Genomic DNA, 24,546 nt, shown 5'->3' with positions numbered 1-24,546 from the left:
AAAATGTTAGCTGTAAGCAAATTAAAAACCTTAATAATTACAGGCAAGGTCTTATGAATGACCTACTCACATATGATAACTGAAATTAATAAGGACACAAGAGTTAACATGCCAAAAGCAAAATGTCTATGTGTGTAAGTCAGGACTTCTCTTAAATATCATTATCACACTAGCTTGAAAAATGTAAATATATACCTATCAGACTACATTTTCTTCAGTTTAAAAATTCTACTTTAATTGTACAGCATAGTACGAATAATTACAACTTTCAAATATCATACACAGAGGATATCATAGCTTCAGATTTACAAATAAAATATACAGAATTCTGCTCACTGTAAAGTCTTGTTTCTCCCTCTCCCTCTACCATTCCCTCAGCTTGTGCTCTCTGGCTCTCTCTGTCAGATAAAATAAATAAAAATCTTTAAAAAAATAATGTTTGGGTCAAGCAGGAAATCAAAGAAGAACTTAACGATTCATGGAAACCACTGAGAATGAAAACACATCAGCCCAAAACCTGTGGGATATGGCAAAAGCAGTCCTAAGAGGGAAATACATAGCCACCCAAGCCTCACTCAAAAAAACTGAAAAATACCAAGTATACAAACTCTCTTTACATCTTAAAGAACTGGACAATCAACAATAGGTTAAGCCTACCTCACACACAAGAAGGGAGATAATTAAATTAGAGCAGAGATCAATGAATAAGAAACCAGAGATACAGTAGAACACATCAATGAAACTAGAAGCTGGTTCTTTGCAAGAATTAATAAGATTGATAAACTACTGTCTAGACTAATCCAAAAGAAAAGAGAAAGGAACCAAATTAATAAACTTATGAATGAGGGGCATGTGGGTGACTCAGTGGATTAAAGCCTCTGCTCAGGTCATGATCCCAGGGTCCTGGGATCAAGCCCCACATCAGGCTCCCTGCTTGGTGAGGAGCCTGCTTCTCCCCCTCTCTCTGCCTGCCTCTCTGCCTACTTGTGACCTCTCTCTGTCAAATAAATAAATACAATTTTTAAAAAATAAATAAGTAAAATTATGAATGAAAGGGGAGAGATCAAAACTAACATCAAGGAAATAGAAACAATCATCAGAAATTATTATCAACAGCTATATGCCAGTAAGTTAACCAACCTAGAAGAAATGGATGCCTTCCTGGAAATCTATAAACTTCCAAGACTGAAATAAGAAGAAACTGACAACCTGAATAGACCAGTAACTAGTAATGAGATTGAAGTAGTGATTAAAAACCTCTCAAAAAACAAGAGTTCAGGACCTGATGGATTCCCTGGGGAATTCTACCAAACATTCAAAGAAGAATTAATACCTTTCTCCTGAAGCTGTTTCAAAAAACAGAAACAGAAGGAAAGCTTTCAGGCTCTTTCTATGAGGCTAGCATCACGTTGATCCCCAAACCAGGCAAAGACCCCATCAAAAAGGAGATTTCAGACCAATATCCCAGATGAATATGGATGCCAAGATTCTCAAAGAGATCCTAGCTAACAGGATCCAACAGTACATTAAAAAGATTATCTGTAATAACCAGGTAGGATTTATCCCTGGGATGCCAGGGTGGTTCAACATTCACAAATCATTCAATGTGATAGGACACACAAAAGAAGAGACACGAACAATATGATCCTCTCCTCTCAATTGATGCAGAAAAAGCATTTGACAAAATACAGCACCTTTCCTGATTAATACTCTTCAGAGTGTAGGGATAGAGGGAACATTCCTAAATTTCACCTTATCAAAACCCATCTATGAAAAGCCCACAGTAAATATCATTCTCAATGGGGAAAAGCTGAGAGCCTTTCCCTTAAGATCAGGAATATGACAAGGATGCCAACTCTCCCCACTATTGTTCAACATAGTACTATAAGTCCTAGCAACAGCAATCAGACAAAAAGAAATAAAAGGTATTCAAATTGGCAAAGAAGTCAAACTTTCTCTTTTCGCAGATGACATGACACTTTATGTGGAACACCCAAAAGACTCCCCTCCCAAATTACTAAAACTCATACAGCAATTCAGTAATACGGCAGGATACAAAATTAAAGCACAGAAATTAGTTGCCTTCTTATACACTAGCAATGAAACTGCAGAGAGGGATATTACAGAACTGATTCCATTTACTATAGCACCAAAAACTGTAAGATCCTTTGGAATAAACCTAACCAAAGAGGTAAAGGATCTATACTTAAGGAACTACAAAACACTCATGAAAGAAATTGAAGAAGACACAAAAAGATCGAAAAACATTCCATGTTCATGGATCAGAAGAATAAACATCGTTAAAATGTCTATGCTGCCCAGAGCAATCTATACTTTCAACACCATCCTGATCAAAATACCATCAGCATTTTTCAAAGTGCTGCAGCAAACAATCCTAAAATTTGTATGAAACCCGAATTTGCCAAGGAAATGTTGAAAAAGAAAAACAAAGCTGAGGGCATCACGTTGCTGGATTTCAAACTTTATTACAAAGCTGTAATCACCAAGACAGCACAGTACTGGCATAAAAACAGACACACAGACCAGTGGAACAGAGCCCAGATATGGACCTTCAACTCTATGGTCAAATAATCTTCAACAAAGTAGGAAAAAATATCCAAAGGAAAAAAGACAGTCTCTTCAATAAATGGTGCTGGGAAAACTGGACAGCTATATACAGAAGAATGAAACTCAACCATTCTCTTACATCATACACAAAAATAAACTCAAAATGGATGAAAGACCTCAATGTGAGACAGGAATCCATCAAAATCCTAGATAATATAGGCAGTAACCTCTTCGACATCTGCCACAGCAACTTCTTTAAAGACACATCTTCAAAGGCAAAGGAAACAAAAGTGAAAATGAACTTTCGGGACTTCATCAAGATTAAAAGCTTCTGCACAGCAAAGAGAACAGTCAACAAAATGAAGAGGCAACCCATGAAATGGGAGAAGATATTTGCAAATGACATTAGAGACAAAGGGCTAATATCCAAGATCTATAAAGAACTTCTCAAACTCAATACCCAAAAAACAAATAATTGAGTTAAAAAATGGGCATAAGACATGAGCAGACACTTCTCCAAAGAAGACAAACAAATGGCTAACAGACAATGAAAAAGTGTTCATCATTAGCCATCATGGAAATTCAAATCAAAAAATACCACCTTACACCAGTTAGAATAGCTAAAATTAACAAGACAAGAAATAACAAGTGTTGGAGAGGATGTGGAGAAAGGGGAACCTTCTCACACTGCTGGTGGGAATGCAAGTTGGTGCAGCCACTTTGGAAAACAGTGCGGACGTTCCTCAAAAAATTAAAAATAGAGCTACCCTATGACCCAGTGATTGCACTACTGGGTGTTTACTGCAAAGATACAGATGTAGTGAAAAGAAGGGCCATATGCACCCCAATGTTCATAGCAGCAATGTCCACAATAATCAAATGGTGGAAAGAGCTGAGATGCCCTTCAACAGACAAATGGATAAAGAAGATGTGGTCCATATATACAATGGAATATTACTCAGCCATCAGAAAGGATGAATACCCAAATTTTGCATCAGCATGGATGGGACTGGAGGAGATTATGCTGACTGAAAGAAGTCAAGCAGAGAAAGTCAATTATCACATGGTTTCACTTACTTGTGGAACATAAGGAATAGCATGGAGGACATTAGGAAAAGGAAGGGGAGGATGAAAGAGGAAATCAAAGGGGGAGATTAACTATGAGAGACTGTGGACTCTGAGAAACAAACTAGAGTTTTAGAGTGGAGGTGCATGGGGGAATGGGTTAGCCCGGTGATGGGTATTAAGCAGGGCATGTATTGCATGGACCACTGGGTGTTATGCATAAACACTGAAATCTTGGAACACTACATCAAAAACTATGATGTACCGTATGGTGACTAGCATAACATAACAAAAAATTAAAAAATTAAAAAATTTTAAAAACAGGAGACGTTACAACTGACACCGCAGAAACGCAAAGAATCATGAGACTTATATGAACAATGAACAATTTATACACCAAAAAATGGGTAACCGAGAAGAAATGGATACATTTCTAAAAACATACAACCTAACGAGACTGAACAATGAAGAAACATTTCCTTCACTTAAAAGTAAAAAAAAAATCATAAATATACTTTTGTTTTAAATTAAAATGTCTCAGAAATGTATTTAGATTCCTTGCCTGACCATTTATATTCAAATGACTACTTTGCTCTTGCTTATAACAGATAAAGGTCCTTTTACTGTATTTAACAGTATTATCTTTAAATAAAAATTGTAAATATTTCCCTACATCCTTACTACCACACTTTGCCATTCTGCTTATTACATTTCTTACTGTAATTTTTTTTCAAGATTTTTATTTATTTGACAGAGATTACAAGTCAGCAGAGAGGCAGGCAGAGAGACAGTGGAGGAAGCAGGCTCCCCACTGAGCAGAGAGCCCAATAATGGAGTGAGGACCTGAGCCCAGGGCAGAGGCTTTAACCCACTGAGCCACCCAGGCACCCCTTACTGTATTTTTTTCTTTAGCCTAAACAACATCAGTATGGTAAGTCATATCCTGGCAAGCATACATCACACATTTCTAATGGTTTTTATGTGGAACATACACCACACAAGTACAACCACTGCACTGTGTAGAAGAAATTTGTTTTTCAATTTAATAGTTAATATGCCAGCTAAAAATCAGTAATATCATTACAAAACTGAATATAAACTACATTCACAAACACAGAAAAGTAACCTGGTTTTTAAATTGTTAAATGCTATGTACCTAAATACTTTAACCACCACTACCCTTTCTAATCAACTCCCCAAAAAAGGGAGGTAAGGAAAGCATAGCATTGTGGTCCAATGAGAAGTGCCAAAGAATTTCTTACCTTCCGATTCTGATCATAAGCAGAGTCAATCCCCAAAATGCTATTCACTTCAACATATGGATACTTCTTCTCTAGGACACTGACCACATGCTCAACTTTTACTTTTTCTCCAGTCCTTACTTTATTATATATCTGAAGAAAGAAAAATCAGGCAAACAAACACACTTTTAAATCCAGATTTCAGAATGTTTATTACAAAAGATTTCTGAATATAGAGGGAAAACATGGCTATTTTTCTTGAAAGGTGAAATGGAACATGTTAGCAATTCTCCCTTTTTCAAATAATTCCATAAGACACTTCCTTATATGAGAAACTACATATTCTTTTTTAATTTAAAGATTTTATTTATTTATTTGACAGAGAGAGATTACAAGTAGGCAGAGAGGCAGGCAGAGATAGAAAGGAGGCAGCAGGCTCCCCGCTGAGCAGAGCCCGATGTGGGGCTCGATCCCAGGACCCTGAGATCATGACCTGAGCTGAAGGCAGCGGCTTAACCCACTGAGCCACCCAGGCGCCCGAAACTACATATTCTTAAAATGACCCAATCAGTTCATACTCACATTAAGTCCCAAATGCAAAAATCTGTCAATTTTTAAAAAATCTGAATACCTTTACATACTCTTTGAAATTAGAATTCATGGCCATTGTATTTAGGGGCAGAAAGTTATAAAATATGTATGGCAAAATCATTGTTTTTTAAAAAGCAGATATAGAGGCACCTGGGTTGTCACCCATCAAGCATCTGCCTTCAGCTCACGTCATGATCCCAGGGTTCTGGGATCGAGCCCCACATCTGGCTTCCTGCTCAACAGGAAGCCTGCTTCTCCCTCTCCCACTCCCCCTGCTTGTATTCCATCTCTCACTCTCTCTGTCAAATAAATAAAAAATAAATAAAAATAAATAAATAAAAAGCAGATATAAAAAAGTAACAATACAACTGTGTCTATATATAGTTCAATACCTAGAAGGTTATAAGACAACCTTCTATTAGTGGCTGCCTTTAAGAAGCAGGATTAGTTAAGGGAAAGAGAGAAATTTTAAATCCATACACTTTAATATTATTTTTAAGGATTTTTACAATGAACAATGTTTTTGCTATCACAAAAAGAAGTTTGAAAAAATGAAAACTCATATACATATAATATGAGTATTTGTATATTCATATACACAGCTGTGGGGGTGGGGGAACAACTTTTAAAAATAGACTTTAAAATGCATCCTCAGCATCTTTTCCTGAACTTATTTCTTTCTCTAAGCCCTATTGCTAACCATCTTTCACCATCATCTCTCACAGAGATCCCAGCAACAGCTCAGCAACCACTAACCCTGATACTGTCTTTACCCTCCATCAGACCCGTCTGCATACATCCATCAGAATAATGGATAAACATAAAAACATCAGAATGATGTTTTTAACTGGAGTTTAACCTCTGCACACTGGACACTCACTGCCTGGACAGATGGCCTCAATAACTACGTTCCCCTCTCAGCTCTGCTCAAACATATGGACAAAGGGAATCACTACTTCTGATTTGCAGCAATTGTTCAAATGACTCCTATTTTTCCTCCTACACTCAGCTGGGATAACATCCCACTCCACAATAATGGAGTGAGGTCCTAGTGCTGCCACAGTTGACTGTGCTTCCCACATTGCATTAACCATCCGCACGCACAAGACATGTCCCCCACTAGACTGTAAGGTCTTTGAGGACTGGGGTGAAGTCTTACTCTTCTTTGTATCCTTTACAGTTAGTACCAGGTCTGGCAAATGTTAAGTCTTTAATAGCTGCTAGCCAAATAAATGAACATTTTAACTTTTAAAATGCCACCATTTTAATAAGAAAAAGAGCTGTTATTTACAAATTTTTTATATTCAAAAATAGAAAAAAGAAAACAAGAGAGTCCCTTGTTTGAACTTGAGAAAGTATCTTAAGTATATATAAAACTCAGGGAATTTCAGTTCCCAAGGTAAAAAATATGGGGAAAACAGTAAGAATTTATTATTTGAATATTAATTAAATGAAAATATCATACACACCTTCAAAGGAAAAAAAGCAAACATTTTTTTAAACAAGCAGAGAACATCACATTTACAAAAACAAAAATTAATTCGTGATTTCAAGTCATCAAAAGGGAGAAGGCTAACGTACATTAGTGGGACTAAGGAATAGTAGCTGAAATCACAGCAATTTACTAATAACATCAGTAAATCAGTAAAAGCAACTCTTTAAATATAAAACATAAAGGTTAAGAGAATAATTCATCAAGCTTTTTCTCTTTACAGAAATATAAAATCCTCTTAATTCATACTGTTTCTTAGAGTAAGTTAAATTAAGAAAATTATTCACCATTTTGATTGAAAACATACATGTATCAGAGTTTGGAAGGCATGATAATTATCCACTTCTTGAGCAACATAATTATATGCTCTCAGAATAGCCACTCCAGCATCTTGCATCCCATCAACATCTTCAGAGTCATTAACCACAAAGATTAAACCAATTCTAGGGGAGAGAGGGAAGGGGAAAAAGAAAAAGTAGAAACTTTTCTCAAAAATGCGACTGGTTAAAAAGAATGGCATCCCTGTATCCCACTCACATATTGTAACCTCCTCTCCTGAAAACTTCCTCTACTGAAAAGCACAGTTCACACCCTACTCTAACACAGTTGGCAAAGGCATTCATCACTTACAGAACAGAAAAACAGGTTCCCAAAAGTGGCTTAGACTTTTCAACTGTTAAAGCACACTGTTTCCACATGGTGAAAGGCCTTTATTGACATGAAGTGTTTTACTATAGTTTTAGATGAAGATTTTGTTGTTTTTAAGCAAAATTTGGGGGAAGCAAACATTTTCAGAATGTGGAAATATATAAAAAGGGGAGGGTAGATTTTGAAATTAACATAGGCAAGATAAAAATCATTGGTAAATGGAAAACCTAAAAATGTGTACTATTATCTGTTGGCAAAAAGCTACAACCAAGGTTAATGTTTATTTATTTTTTAAGATTTTATTTATTTATTTGACAGGCAGAGATCACAAGTAGGCAGAGATGCAGGCAGAGAGAGGGGAGGAAGCAGGTTCCCCGCTGAGCAGAGAGCCCAATGTGGGGCTCGATCCCAGGACCCTGAGATCATGACCTGAGCCGAAGGCAGAGGATTTAACCACTGAGCCACCCAGGTGCCCCAAGGTTAATGTTTATCACACTTAAAAATTTAAATTAAATTAAAAGAACGAACCACAAAAAGATACCATTACACATCTACAAATTGGGCAAAAAAGGGGGGGAGGAGGGGCAAAAAACTTGCACTGGCCAATACAGAAGTCACTAGCCTACATATTGGAGCAAAACCAATTCAACTGAGAATGGACAATCTTTTTAACAAATGGTGACGAAACTGGATATCTATAATGTAAAAAAACAAATCTAGGCAGAGACCTTATACCTCTCACGAAAATTAACTCAAAATGGATCATAAACATGAATGTAAAACACAGAACTATAAAATTCCTAGGAAAGAAAACAGAAAATTTAGGTGATCTTGGGCTGGGCAGTGACTTACTAGATCTAACAAGCAAAAATATGATCCATGACCAAAAAAAAGCATGAGCTAAACTTCACTGAAATTGGGACTTATGCTCTGTGAAAGACACCATTAAGAGAATGACAACAAGCCACAGACTGGCAGAAAACCTGTGACAAACTGAGAAACACATACATGATAAAGACAGATATCCAAAATATACAAAGAACTCTTAAAACTCAACAACAAAAAGTTTAAAATGGGCAAAAAGTCTGAACTGGTACCTCAGCAACAAGGCACAGAGTTGGTAAATAAGCCAAAAAAAAAAAATTTTTTTTAAAAGATGCTCAACATCTTTTAATTAGGGAATTTCAAATTAAAACCACTACACATCTATTAGAATGGCTAAAATCCAAAACACTGACAACACCAAATTCTGGAGAGAACATGGAGCAACAGGAACTCATACTTATTGCTGGTAAGAATCCAAAATACTAGAACCACTTGGAAGACAGTATGGCAATTTCTTACAAAACAAAACACTTACGCCATAAGCTAAAGCAATCATGCCCCTTGGTATATACCCAAATGAGCTGAAAACTTATGTCCATACAAAAATCTACACACAGATGTTTACAGTAACTTTATTTATAATTGTTCAATCTTGGAAGCAACTAAGATATTTACCAATAGGTACTGGATTTAAAAACAACAACAACAAATACTAGAGTACATCTATATTATGGAATATTATTTGGTGATGAAATGGCCTATCAAGCCTAAAAAGACATAAAATTTTAAAAGCCTACTACTAAATGGAAAAAAAAGACAATCTAATATATATCTAATCTACCTATATATCTAATCTAATATATATATATCTAATCTAATATATATATATATAGGTAGATATAGATATATATATCTACCTATATATATATATACCTATATATATATATACTAAATGGAAAAAAAAGACAATCTAATATATATCTAATCTAATATATATATATATAGATAGATATAGATATATATATCTACCTATATATATATATACCTATATATATATACCTATATATAAAATCTTTAAAAAAAAAATACAAAAAAAAATACAAAAAAAAAATACAAAGTCTATTAATTATATCTACCTATATATAGGTAGATATATATATCTATCACGAGTCTGGAAAGGGCAAAACAATGGAGACAGTACGGAAACCAGTGGTTGTCAGCAGTTGAAAGGGAAGGATACACAGGTGGGGGGCGTGGAGGAGAGTGAAATGATCCTGTAGGATTGTGTGATGGTGGAAACATGTCATTACATATTTGTCAAAACCCACAGACTATACAATGCAAACAATGAACCCTAATGTAAACTATGAACTTTAGTTAATAATAATGCATCAATAGGGGTGAATTAACAGTGCTCTAAAAAATACAAAGTCTGGGGCGCCTGGGTGGCTCAGCGGGTTAAGCCGCTGCCTTCGGCTCAGGTCATGATCTCGGGGTCCTGGGATCGAGTCCCGCATCGGGCTCTCTGCTCGGAAGGGAGCCTGCTTCCTCCTCTCTCTCTCTGTCTGCCTCTCTGCCTACTTGTGATCTCTGCCAAATAAATAAATAAAATCTTTAAAAAAAAAAAAAAATACAAAGTCTATTAATTAAAAAAATAAAGAGGTAAAGCCTAAAAATAGAAGAAAATATAAAAAGATACATATCAAACATCATGCTCTCCTGAGGTATGTGGAAAGTATGTTCTATGTAGATGTGGTAGCAAGAGGATTTGTTTATGGATAAAATTTGTGTTTTTTAAAATCACACATAATAGAAATCATATGAGTAGGTTCCAGGCAGAAATGACCTGAGTGCTATTCTTATGAAGACAAAAATAAGAGCTAAGTATCTCCTCACAAAGGAATTCCCCTTTCCACATTTCCGGTTTCTAGAAAAGGCATCAGAGTTTTTCTGTTAGCTAAGCTCCTTCAGACTTCTGTTTCTCTCAGGCCCAGTCTCTCACCAAGTACCACTAGGGAATCTCCCAGATTTGTTCCCTTCTTTCTTCAGCCCCTGTAAACACCCTAGTGTACCATATCAAGCGAAAGAAAGACTAAAACAATAGCCAGTCTGCCTTGGGTCTCTCCACCAACTAGGTGTGCCAACATGCCTCTCAACTGTATGAGTTAAATGTCTTCTCACCTACCTTCACAATGTGAAAACCATATTTTCTCTTCTTGTCCCTCAATGAAATTCAAAAAATATTTCCTTACTGCCCATCCTGAACCATGGGCCAACTTCTGTGTTATTTCCCCTTTCATCAAAATACAGCCCTGGCTGCAATCCTGTAGATTAGTCCTCCATCAAACTAGGGGATATTCGTGTTTTACATGAAAATTTTCACTAAACAAAATCTCTACTTTTCCATCAATAAAAATCCTCTATTTTCTTCAAAGCTTAACTAATACCCAACTGTTCCATGAAGCCTTTGTCACTCCCAAATATGTTAGTTCATAATCTTTTGCTTTCCTGAAATTCTAAAGCACTATGACTAGGACATAACCTATCATCGGATCATATATTTTCCTTAAAATGTCTGAAAGTATGCACAGTATTTTCTCCAAGAAGGTAGAAATGCAGCTTTAATACTAACCACAGCATTTAGATCAGTTCGGGGTACAGAACATACAATACTTGTTAGCTAGACTTCTTTTCTATTTTCCTGTTTTCTAGGAATTCAACATTATTCAGAATATAAGAGAAAATGGACACCTGGGTAGCTCAGTGGGTTAGGTATCTACCTTCAGCTCAGGTCAGGATCTCAGGGTTCTGGGATCAAGTTCCACATCAGGCTCCCTGCTCAGCAGGGAGTCTACTTCTCCTTCTACCCTTCCCCCTTGCTTGTGATCGCTCTCACTCTCTCTCTCAGATAAACAAATAAAATCTTTTTTAAAGTGAGTGAAAATATCTTAGCATGTATTTGTAAAGCATTAAAACATTGTTCTTAAAAAAAACACAATGAGGGCTGCCTGGGTGGCTCAGTGGGTTGGGCCTCTGCCTTCGGCTCAGGTCATGATCTCAGGATCCTGGGATCGAGTCCCACATCGGGCTCTCTGCTAGGCAGGGAGCTTGCTCCTTTCTCTCTCTCTCTACTTGTGATCTCTCTCTGTCAAATAAATAAAAAAATCTTTAAAAAAAAAAAAACACACAATGAAAAACCCAGCTGTTCAAGTACGTTGTTGGTAGATTTGGCAATGCAAACAAGACAAAGAGTGCCTGTGACTACAAAAAGCTGCATGTAGGGGTGCCTGGGTAGCTCAGTGGGTTAAGCCTCTGCCTTTGGCTCAGGATATGATCTCAGGGTCTTGGGATCAAGCCCGTATTGGGCTCTTTGCTCAGCAGGAAGCCTGCTTCCCCCTCTCTCTCTGCCTACTTGTGATCTGTCAAATAAATAAAAATCTTAAAAAAAAACAAAAAAAGCTGTATGTACATTTACTCCTTGACAGTCTAAAAAAGCTATTGGCAAAGCTCTTTATCTCCAGTGAAAGAGGAAATGGGATTTGTGATGTGGACACTTACCTGGGAAAAGTCCCTTTTACTGGGAAGCAAGCTGAGACCACAATCTATTTTTACATAGCTATTTGTTAATAATTCAATGGTGGTAAGCTTTTATTCATTGAGAATCAAATTTTCTACCCCAAAAGATAGTGCTTCATACTTAAACAAAAGATAAAACTGCCATTAATGATCCAAATATTAATTATACAGTAGTACCGGACTTGCATTTATAAATGACAAAACCTCAGCTAATTAGATATATATCATTCAATCAATACCAGTGTTACCTTAGTGGTATATGATTACTGAGGAACATCTCAGCTGTGTTCATCAACTCTGCTGTGGTCTCATGAGCAGGATCAACTATGAAAACCTGTAAAGGGGAAGGGGGAAGGGAACACATAAAATGAAATTTATTCAAATATCACAGGGCCAATAAAAATGTTGTTACTCTTACTACTTGAAGGTAATCTTTTTCTACAACTTTTTTTTTTTTTTTAAGATTTTATGTATTTGACAGAGAGAAACACAGCTAGAGAAGGAACACAAGCAGGGGGAGTGGGAGAGGGAGAAGCAGGCTTCCCACCAAGCAAGGAACCCGATGCAGGATCGTAGGACCCCGGGATCATGACCTGAGCCAAAGGCAGGCACTTTACAACTGAGCCACCAAGGCTCCCCTCTAGCAACTCTTGAACGCCCCAAAGAAGAGTTATGCAAACAGCAGTTTCCCTCCTTAATGTTCAAAAGAATGTGGTACTAAAAGGTGAAGTGATTTCCTCATGATGTTCTGCTAATAACATGGAAACTGTGTTCCAGATTACTAACACCAATAGTTTTACTACACCTAAAAAAGTCCAAGTTTTATGAATTCTTCTACCTTAGAAAACAGAGATTATCTTTTCTGTGTATTCATTTCTAAACATCTCCATATTAAGACTTCATTTAGAACTCAATTTTTAGATCATAATAGCTATCATGTATTAAGGTCTCATGATGTGCTTTAAATACATACATAATCCCATTTAATAAAGCTCAGATATATATCTGAATGAAGGGTGCCTGGATGTCTCAGTTGGTTAAGTCTGTACCTTCAGCTCAGATCATGATACAAGGGCTCTGGGATTAAGCCCTGCATCAGGCTCCCTGCTCTGTGGAGCCTGCTTCTCCCTCACCCTCTGCCTGCTGCTCTGCCTATTTGTGTGCTCTCTCTCTCTGTCAAATAAATAAATAAATAAAATATTTTTAAAAAATGAAATTCTGGCTGTAAAGGGAAAAAATGGTTTCAAGAGTGTGGTGAGTTCAGAGGACAGTTTCCCTTGCATGTTCTGGGGAAGAGACTGGCCCCCCAATCCCTTTAAGAGCAAATGGTAGAAAAGGAAGAAATGAGGGGGAAAAAGAGGGCCAACTAAAGCAATGAAATAAGAAGTAACAAGTAGGAGCTCACAGAAAGATTTATTTAAATTTTAGAGATTAAGATATTAAAGGAAAAGAGTAGCAGCATATTCAAATAAGGGGTACCTGGGTTGTGCAATCGGTTAAGTGTCTGACTCTTGATTTCAGCTCAGGTTGTGATTTCAGGGTCATAAGATCAAGCCCCATATCAGGCTGCATGCTCAGTGCAGAATCTGCTCAAGATTGTCTCTCCCTCCTTCTCCCTCTGCCCCTCCCCCAACTCTTGCCTGCATGCTCATTCACTGGCATGCTCTCTCTCTAAAATGAACAAATCTTAAAAAACTAAAACAACACTGTCTAAACTTTCAGGTTAAGGATAAGGAACATTTCTTTACAAGCTGATGGAGACATTATTGCTACTGTGACATCTCACAGAATTACACATGATCAAGACATTTAAAAACCCTTCAGTTTGAATATGGAAGTAGAAGAAGAACATATTTAGTAGTCATAGTGGTGGGAGAAGCAGCTAGTACAGGAGAGAAATGAATGGTCTAGATATGGCTGAAAGGTAGAGGGGAAGGCAAGGGAGAAACAGAGCTCATCACCAGACAATAAGTAGTTTTACTCACCATGTTATGCAAGTTTTTCCTAATCTGCCGGATAACACCAGGAAAGGTGGGTCGAAGCAATTCTTGTAAACTAGAAGGCCATGAATTATATCTGCTGTCAACCTCCAAGTTGTTGATCCACTAGGAAAAGAATAGCACACTTTAGTCACTATTAGTGAAATTACCCAAAATAACAGTAAGACTTGAAATGGTTTTAAGAAGAATCACATGGGAAAGACCATTTTCAAAAATACAAAGATAAAATGAGTGACTACAACACAAGCCACAGAACAGAAGATATTTGCAACCTACAAAATCAATAAAGGACTAGTAGCAAGGCTATATGTATAGAAAACTAACATATCTATTAAAAAAGGTTTGTAACATATGAGAAATGAAAATAAGCTATGGATATGAAGAAATTTACAGAGGAAATTCAATAGGGCAATTAACACATGAAAGATGTACTACATCTTCACTAGTAATTTGAGAATTAGAAACTAAAACCACAGTGAAACTTCACACTCCTTAAACTGAAAAAAATTTTAAAGTTTGTCATTATCCAAGAATAGGCAAGGGTATAGAGCAATTAGAACTCATCCAAACAGTCACTTTAGAAAAGTACTCTAGTTCTTGGTATCCACCCCAAATGAATTCTCACATGTATGCACAAAGAGAGAGGTACAAAAAGATACAGTACTGCAGTACTACTTATGACAGCAAAAAACTGGATACAACTTAATTCCATAAAGGGAGCAGTAAGTAAACAGTATGTAACATTTCTACAAAAAGGGCAAAGTGGCAAAGTCTGTGGATATTACCTTTTCCTATAAACAGAGTATTTCTGGAAAGATACACAAGTAATTGATAGTGCCTGTTACTTTAGGGAGAAAAACTGGTGATAACGTATGGGTATGATGACATACCCTTTTGTATGTCCTGACTTTTAAACTGTGATTGTACAAAAGATCTTTTTTTTTTAAATAAGCAAAATTAAAACATGACAGGATAAAATAGATCTGTATGGGTCAAACTAGGTGAGTCCTGACAAAATTGTTGAGTAACAAGGAAACTGACGAAGGACACAGCTATGGCATTTTTCAAATTTTCAAAACATACAATAGGAAATAAAGTAATAAAGTAAGGGACAGGAGGAATGCACCTCTACTTCCAAAGAGGAATCATCTGCAGAGAGGAAAGGGGTGAAAGTGAAAGAGGACTTAGACAGAAACATGAGTTTTCTTCCAAGAAAAACAAGATCTGACACAAAATGATTAAATGTTAACATGCACTAAGTATGGTGATGCGCTATACTGTTATTAATTATACTAATCTCTTTACTCTTTGTAATTTTACTTTTGTAATTAAAGATGTTTTTAATAAGAAAAGAAATGACAGAATATCAAAATAACAACTACATTACCTAGGGAGAACACAAATAATGATCATCTACCTTCTATATAATTTTCTTTTGAAAAAAATTCCCTACAATAAATGCAGTACAATAACCAAGAAAAAAAGGACAGGAAGGCCAAGGGTGTGCCAGGCACATCTGTAACACCAATCTTGCTTTGTCCACACAAGGAGATAAAGGCTCAGAGATATCAATACAGCAGATATTAATCTATATAAATTCTTTACATACAAAATAACCAACATTCTTTTAAAGAAGGATACTGGCCAAAAAACATAACACAAAAATCACATAGAACTTGTACGCAACAGAGAAAATACAAACTTAGCACTCTTTTTCCCAAGAGATGCTCAGTCAAATCCTACGGGGATACAAAACTGGAAAAATCATTATCTTAATCACATTAGACATAGTAATTCAAGTTTTTGGAGGACTTAAGAGACAACTTTATTATATATACAGAATCCCAAATAAGCAGCTGTTGTAAATCACTTTATGATGCCAATATAAGGGACAGCAGAAATAACTTACCTCTCACAAAACACAAATGAGAAAACCATGATAAAATGCCTGGCCAGAATGCCCCTTGGACACTCCAACAGAATACCTACTGAAATAGCAGAACTCCGGATGTCTACAGCATAGTCGGCCTCAGAGGGCTGGATGTTCAATTTCAAAACATTATGCAGAGAAAGGCCTTCTATTCCCAGTCTATGCAGACCCTCCATTACACGAGCTTCATTCCTCAATACATCAAACAGACTGGGGGACGGGGGGGAAATATGGTATTTAGTAGAAAAAGTTTAAAAAAAAAAAAACTCACCATGAAAAAATTTTACCAATTCAAACTCAATGCCTTGTTCAAACTAGCAGAGAAATCAAAAAAGGGAGGTCTTACCCTTGTTTCATCTTGTCAAAATATATAGAATGAAGTAGGTAGGACTTTCTTCTTATATATATTTATCAATGTATCTATCAGGTATAAAATTATCTCTAAATATTAACACACAATTTGAGGATGAATAATCCTCAGTGTTTTTTACACTGCATGTTTTAAAAAACACTATGGTAATGTCTCTGTATTATTTCTATATAAATCTACAATTATCTCATAATTAAAATTTATTTTAAAAAATAACTACATTATATAGATTTAACATAGGTTACAACATCAGTGTCAATCTACAAGGTGCATATATACACAAACACAATAAAAGGTCTGGAAGAATTTATACCCAATGTAAAAGTTTGCTACAGAAGGTAGAAAAGATGAGGAGGAAAAAGAAATAAGAAATAAGAAGCCAGGATGAAGATTTTCCTTTACTTAGTATTTTTATCTGTGTATCACTTAAAACTATTTAAATAATCAATTTGTAAACTCTGAAAAATTAAAGAGATATGAGTATCTTTTTTACTTAAGGAAAATTACAAATCTGGGCAATCTTTTTAAAGCATCCACATCAATTTTACAAACTTTTTATCAGCTCTGAAAAGCAGTAAGAGCTCAATTAAAATAATTAATGTGAAAAATATCTTATTGTGGGAACTGGTTCTTCTAAAGCATCAGCAGTAGCTTTTGTTTTTACTATTACGAAGCCACAGTGTCAACTGTGTCAATCTTAATTCCAAGGACAAAATCTGAATTCTAACCTATCCACCCACCCTCAAAATTCATAAGGCCAATTTAGAACAAGTTAGTCCTGAACCACATTTTAGCAACACAAAAGGATAGATACTTTTTTGGGGGGGTGGGTAAGATGTATTATCCATTTGAGAGAGAAAGGAGAGAGTAAGCAAGGGAGGGACAAAGGAAGAAGGAAAGTGAAACCCAAGCTGATTCCATGTGGGGCTCAATCTCATAACCCTGAAACTACAACTGAGATCATGATCTGAGCAGAAACCAGTAGTCAGCCACCTAGCCAACTGTGCCACCCAAGTGTCCCTAGATATTTAAATAATATATGTAAAATGGAACACTTTCTGAGACACGGGATGCAGAGGCAGCATTTTGGATAAACTTACTTCACACAGTTTCCAGAAGTAAAAGAACCTGTTCACACTCTCTCTTTTTTATGGATAAGTGGAAAACTATAACTCTAAAAGGGCATCCTCAAAAGATACTTAGACCTTCAATGTCCAAGGCCTTGAATATACATTATGATAACAAATTACAGTATTATCATCTTCATCCCAGTCATCCACTCATGACTCAGGCACTTGGTAAGCCATTAGGCTTTGCAACATGCCACCTCAAGTAGGACAATCTGAACATACTATAAGGAGCTACCATTATATAACCTTTCCGTGAATAAAAAATATTATCCATACCTGAATATATCCTGTGTATCTAAATCAATATGAAGTCCATTGATGAACAGCGCAGAATCTCCAGGCTGTAATCCTAAAGTTCCCTTGAAATACTAAAATATTAGAAAAAAAAAATTTGTTATGGAACAAGGAGAATGTTTCTGACTCTATTATATGTACAAATGTTGCATCCTCTTATTTATTATAGGAAACCCTAATCCTTAAGATTTCCTTTTATGTACTCCCATAGACCATTCTTAGTATTTACTGCATTGTAATGAAACTGCTAGTTCATATGAAATATACCTCTCCTCCCTTCCTCCTTCCAACTACGATTAATATAACTGTTTCCTATGTCAGGGGAAGGAGAAGGAGGGAGATTGGTTGAATAAGCCAAGTGCTGAGAGTCACTTTTCATAAAAAAGGACTTCTATTACTATTTCCTGGTGGTGATCAGCAGTCACTAACAGCTGTGCCTTCTTGATGAACTCCAGGGATCTAATCTAAAAGGGTTTCAAAACCCCACACCTCCCTTAAACCTTCAAACTAATGCACACTAGGAAATTGAGAAATTGTCCCTGAGGACAGTTCCCACGTGCAACCTAGCTGTCCAAGACCTGGTTTCCAAGGGCCCTTCAACAGCTGCTCCCTGAGACAGTGACTCCCTGACCCACAGGTGACTGTGCAGTCCCTGCAACCCTTCAGACTTGCCTGACCCATCAGACACAGTGCTTCGATGCTATGCTGTAGCTTCTGTTGACTTCTATCTTTCCATTTAATTATTCTTTCCTCCCAAGGAAACTGGGACTACTACTCATATTTCACACTACAGGGAGCTAATCCATACAGCAAAGGGAAGAAACTACTCAGATACTAGCGACAGAACTTAAACCCTTAGTTCTCACAAGGCTGGAAGAAGGACAGGGACTACTGAGCTCCCTTCATTTCCCAATAATCAGCAGACTAAGAGAAATAAACTTTAAGGTCCAGTATTGCATGGGTAAAGCATAAAACAATGAGGAAGACACAGCTTTTACTTCTTTGCCCTGCAAGGATTAAATTGCAATTAAAATAAGGGGAAAATGGAGAGTTACATCAATTCAGAATTGGAATTTCTTACATGGGAAAGAAAAAACTCCATGTCCATCCCCTGACCATAAGAAAGACTAATTCTGAGCTGCTAAACTCAACTACTCATACCTATTTAAAGATCTGGGTGCTGGTAACAGAGTAAAGTTCACTCTGTGAAAATTCATCACACAAAAGATTGAGGGTTTGTACACACTTTTGCTTGTGTTGTATACTTTTGTATTTTATACTTTAACAAAATATTTAATAAAAAGAAAAAAAAACCAAAGAGTCCAGGAAGTACTACAGTCTATACAATTTAATGTTTTGTTCTCTAGTGAGGGAAAGAAGCCATAAAAATCAGATAATATTGGCATTGTTATTGTGGAAATAAAAAAACAAGGTAAATATAAACTATTAATAAGGTTTCTTCAACTTAGTAAATATTTGAGAGAAATTTGTTTTACTTATTCCTCAGACCTATTTAATTAATTAATATCTCATATGTAAAGATTTAAAAACTCTGGGGTAAAGACAGTAGATCGAACTTAAGTTTCCCTCGTGAAACTCTGCTGAAATGTCAGTTTTCTAAAAAGGGACTGTAATATAAATCCACAACAACAAAGAGAACAAAAATGTAAAAGGAAAATTAATTTTGAGAAGGTAGAAAGAAAATGCATGTGTAGCAACTGTCTTAGTAAGCCCAAGAAAGCTGAATGCCAGACTAACAGTGGGAAATGACAATAGAAACCACAAGTTATCCTGTGAAACTCAAAATGCTCAAGAATTGACAGCACAAAGAACACATGTGTGAGGGGGCAATCACTAGACTAAAAAATTATTTCTGATGAACAGCTTTTTAAAGATAAGAGCCCTCAGACTCCCTTGCTGATTTCATACAGTAAGGTAACTACTGTAATGACGCCCTCTACTCCAGAAAAATGAAGTCTCATTCCCTGGGAAGAGTGAAAGAAAGAATCTGGGAAGTGGGAAAATGAAGCACAACTGAGGGCAGGGATCCCATATTGAAAACCGGGAACAGAGCAAAAATATCCCAAATGTTCTTCCTACTGGGCTTCTACCAGGCAAGCAGCCAGACTTCACCCTCCAGGCAGAAGATTTGAAGATCCTTTTCTGGAGGCTTTACAGCACAAGAGCAAAGGTATCAGGATACTGACACTGGGATGAATTAGGAAATGGCCATACCAGGAGAACCTATAGTCAAAAAGTCTCATCCTTAAGGCTTTCCATCAGCTCTTTACTGCCTCATTCTCTTCAATAAGAGCAGTGGATCACAAAGCAAGTAAGGAAAGCCTCTAACATTAAGGACAAGAGACCAAAAAGAAAAGTCAACTTAAGAGGACAAAAAGAAAGTTAACTTAAGAGGAAACAGATGATGCAAGAGAGAAGAAAACATACACATGCATCACTGACAGCTTTAGAAAGATTTAAGAACACCACAAAAAAAAAGAATCTAGAAACAATAACCTTTGTTAATTAAAGATTTAAAAGATAAAGGAAAAATACCAACAAAGGAGTTGAAAATCTTTCCCAGGAAGTTTAAAAATAAAATATAAAAGAATTAGAAAATAGGAAATAATATGTATTTTTTAATTAGAACAAACTGGTGGATGAGGCGCAATACCTTAAAAATGAAGAAGTCCCGGGAAACAAAAGAGAGAAAGCAGAGGGAATGAGGAAAAGAAATAATTCGAGCAAATTTCGCAAAACTATAGTAAATTATTTTCCAGATTTGGAGGGGCCACCATCCACCCAATAGTACAGAGATTTTCTTAAAAGGTACAGCACTGTGAAATATCAGATTACAGGGACAAAGAAAAGATCCTGAATGATTCTGGAAAGAAAAAACAGATCTCATACCAAGGGCTCAGATTTCGCAATAACCACAATAGAAACCAAAATTCCAAGAACCAATTGCCTTCAAACTGTCTCCCTTGACCCGCCAAACTCAGGAATGACATACTGAACTCAGAAACTCCTAAAAGGTTCTGTCAATTTCATCTTTTAGAAACTAAAAAATTGCTGGAACTGAAAAAGAAACGTTTGAGGATAATGAATGATAACTGTGCAGATGAATCAGAGAGCGCTCTACATCCTCAGCTGCATTACAATGCTAAAGTCCCTGGTTTGGGGAATATTCATCCCAAACCCTAATAAAAGGAGACAACTTACCCCTATTGGAACAGTCCCAGTTTTCTAAATTATTTCCCATGATCTCCCTGTTTATACAAATAAAGATCACCTCTGGAGGCAACCCCACCTGGTATGGTCTCTGTTTGTAACTCACCAAAGAGCAGACCCACTTTGGTCCAGTAATAAAACTTCTAAATGACTTCCAATCTAGAATTCTATACCCAGCCAAGTTAGCAATAAAAAACAGAAATGGAGGAGTGCCTGGGCAGCTCAGTCAGTTAAGCATCTGCCTTCGGCTCAGGTCATAATCCCAGGGTCCTGGTATCAAACCCCGCATCAGGCTCCATGCTTAGTGGGGAGTCTGCTTCTCCCTCTCCCTCTGCCCACCTGCTTACTTGTGTTCTCTATCTCTCAAGTAAATTAATTAATCATTTTTTTAAAAAAAAGAATGGGAAATTGATTTCTCACAATTTGAAATTTACCTTGCATGCAACTTTTCTCATGAAGAATGATGTGCTGCACCAAAATAAGGGAGTAAAACAAAACAAAACAAAAAAAAGAAGCCTTGGTATCCAAGAATAGGAGATCCAACAAGAGATTAAAGCAAGGTCCCAGGATAACTGGAATGTCCTAGACATAAAGAACCACCAGACCACAGTGGAGCAGAACAAAAATTGATAAAATCACAACATAAATATACACAAATTGGAGAGTACCAATATGGAGTGATAGCAGACATCGGGGTGAGGGGCAGTGAAAGAAAGTTAAATTTCATCCTTGTAATGGAGGCCAAGATATAAGGTTTGAAACTGGAAAACACAGTACCAGCTCAAACTCGCTAGAAATATGGGGATAAATATCAAAACAATTAGCTAAGTGTTCAAAGCAGATACTTCTGGTAAGGGGTACAAAATAGGAAGTAAGTCATGTTAGGAGGATACTGTTTATCTAAACAAAGTGGTGGCACCATCTGATTTTTTTATTTTTTAATTTTTATTTATCTATTTGACAGAGATCACAAGTAGCAGAGAGGCAGACAGAGAGAGAGGAGGAAGGAGACTCCCTGCCGAGCAGAGAGCCCAATGTGGGGCTCAATCCCAGGACCCTGGGATCATGAGCTAAAGGCAGAGGCTTTAACCCACTGAGCCACCTAAGCGCCCTACCATCTGATTGTTTAAAGATTTCATTTATTTATTTGAGAGAGAAGGAGAGAGAGAGAAAGAGAGAGAGACAGTGCCCATGAACAAGCAAGAGAGAGTGGGGAGAGGAGCACAGGAAGAGAGAGGGACAAGTAGACTCCACATTGAGTGCAGAGCCTGACACAGGGCTTAATCCCAGAACCACTAAATCATGACCTGAGCTGAAATCAAGAGTCAGACACCTAACCAACTGAGCTACCCAGGCATCCCTGATGTTTGAATTGTATTCATATTCAACTTTGATTAAAAATTTAAAATATTTTAAAAGATTATAGAAATAAAACATCACCACCTTTACTAAAAGGAGAGTACAACTATTAATGTCATTGATGTAACTCAGATTTCCTCATCTTTAAAGATGCAATACTAAACAGAAAGGAAAATAGTAATTTTCCACTGGGTAATACCTTCTGATTTTCTTCTACTTCAGTTCTAAGTTCCGAATTCACTGCTGTTTTTGTTATTGCTCTAAAGAAATAAAAATGTTATTAGTGTTTAGTTAAACATTTGATATAAATGTCTTTAATTTCCCTATAATTACATATGAAACAACACATTGCTCAATACATTAAAAAAAGTAAATAGGAAAAAAAACCTTCACCTTCACAAATAATTAAATGCATTTCTCCATACAGGTGTATGTACATTTTCATTATTACAAGATATGATACCACAGAAAAGTAGCAGTAGTAACAGCATTTTAAAGCGAGTGCAGTTATCCCCAGGATCTTAAGTTAAATATATGTAACTCTATTCCTATATATGATCTTTATTGTGCACAGGCTAAAGGCCAATGTTAAATTAAGATGACAGACTGCTCATCCTATTTGAGCACTTTTGGTGGAGGTGTAATCCTAAATGTATATCTTCAATAGCATGCTAAACTAAATGACAATGTATTATATGATTTTTAAGTCCTATCTAAGAAATGTTTTCCAAGACTAATTAAATAAACAAATTTATTTATAAAATATCTCACATCAGAAACCAAAACACCTTTGTTCAGTTACTCGAGAAAAACACTAGCAATGATTTAAGTCATTAGTCTCTAAAAATTTGGATTTTTAAAATTATTTATTTAGAAGATATGGAGGACGATTATACAACTCAAAGCAATAACAAAAAAAAGATGGATTCAAAATCTTATTGTGTCATCATGAATAAATCAGCCTCTAGAACTCATTTTCCTCATCACATTTGAATAAGATGATGTCTATGAAATTCTTCAGTAACAAAAACATTACAGTCCATGCCAGACCCTAGATTAGTTATAACTGCATACATGAGATTTTGTTAACTCATCCAATCCTGACAGGTAGATATCATTACTTCAATTTTACTGCTGAGGAAGTAAGGTAAAGAGAGGTCACTGATTTGCAAACATCATTCAACTAGCAAATGGCAGAGCCAAGGACACAAGCTAGATGGGTCTTTCCAATCACACAACATCTTTGCCATCTTCCCAAAAAGACAACATCATTAGCAGTATGGTACTGGTAGTAAAACACTAATTTTCTAAGCATTTTCATATTTTACTTGCCTCATTTTTCATGGAAACATGAAGATAATTAGGTATATGCCAAAGAGAAGAATATGCCAGAGCCTTACTCTTTATTACCTGGCTTTGGTGGGAAAATTTTGACTAAGATCCTTCATAACTACCAAAGCTAATTCAATAGGAGCAGCCAAGATTCGGGCAGCAGTCTGGAAACTGAGATCTGCAACAAGGTCAGATACAATTTAAAGTGCATTAATCTAATGCAAAGAGAAATAAGAAAAAAACATATTCTTTTCTTACAATTTTATTGGTAACTGAGAATGCTTGAGAATGCAACCATTTCAGAGAGTGCCTATGGTATAATTTCAGGTTTTATTCACTTCATAGGTCCCCAGAATATTTACTGTTGTCATTCCTTGCTATATTTGCATAGAACACTAAAGCATATACTAAAACATTTACATTTAGCAGAGGAGAAATCCATCTCAAATCCTTTTCTTTTTTCTGAATCTACAATATACCACAAAATATAACAAAAGACTTCAGTAAATTATGTTTAAAATAAAAAAAAAAAAATGTGATAACTAGATCATTGGACCAGAAAAGCAAAAATATATCCTGCCATATTAATATGTCTTTAACATTCGACAGATACACTGTTCAAGAAATGTATACATAAAGAAACATACAAAGACAAACATGTATGTACTATTACAAACTTACGAATCTGCTTACATAGATAAAGATATGGTACTTATTTTTATATCTACTTCTAAATAGTGTTATCTGTCTCCCAAAGAACTTCCTCTCTTTTCTGATTAATCATAATTAATCACTCTATCTTGAAAATCTGTGGCACCCTCAAAATCTGGTGAATAAATAATATTAGTTTCAAATTCTACATTTTTAATACCATAAAATGTAGTCAAAAAGTAG

General features: G+C 36.1%; 1 protein-coding gene across 2 annotated transcripts in view; it reads right to left on the bottom strand.

Moving 5' to 3' along the window:
• The window catches only part of UGGT1 (UDP-glucose glycoprotein glucosyltransferase 1), a 135,093-nt gene that overhangs the window by 75,510 nt on the left and 35,037 nt on the right, over window positions 1-24,546 (bottom strand). For both annotated transcript variants that reach the window (XM_082690328.1, XM_082690327.1), the window contains exons 10-17: window positions 23,731-23,830; window positions 22,520-22,580; window positions 17,713-17,804; window positions 15,996-16,146; window positions 13,992-14,111; window positions 12,255-12,340; window positions 7,265-7,400; window positions 4,896-5,027 (exon numbers count right to left, since the gene is read on the bottom strand). In XM_082690328.1, coding sequence (XP_082546454.1) covers window positions 4,896-5,027; window positions 7,265-7,400; window positions 12,255-12,340; window positions 13,992-14,111; window positions 15,996-16,146; window positions 17,713-17,804; window positions 22,520-22,580; window positions 23,731-23,830 — 878 coding nt within the window. The remainder of the gene's footprint in view (window positions 1-4,895; window positions 5,028-7,264; window positions 7,401-12,254; window positions 12,341-13,991; window positions 14,112-15,995; window positions 16,147-17,712; window positions 17,805-22,519; window positions 22,581-23,730; window positions 23,831-24,546) is intronic.

Source organism: Mustela nivalis (assembly GCF_964662115.1).
Source record: "Mustela nivalis genome assembly, chromosome: 11".
Taxonomy (NCBI): Eukaryota; Metazoa; Chordata; class Mammalia; order Carnivora; family Mustelidae; genus Mustela; species Mustela nivalis.
This window is presented reverse-complemented; position numbering and strand designations above follow the sequence as displayed.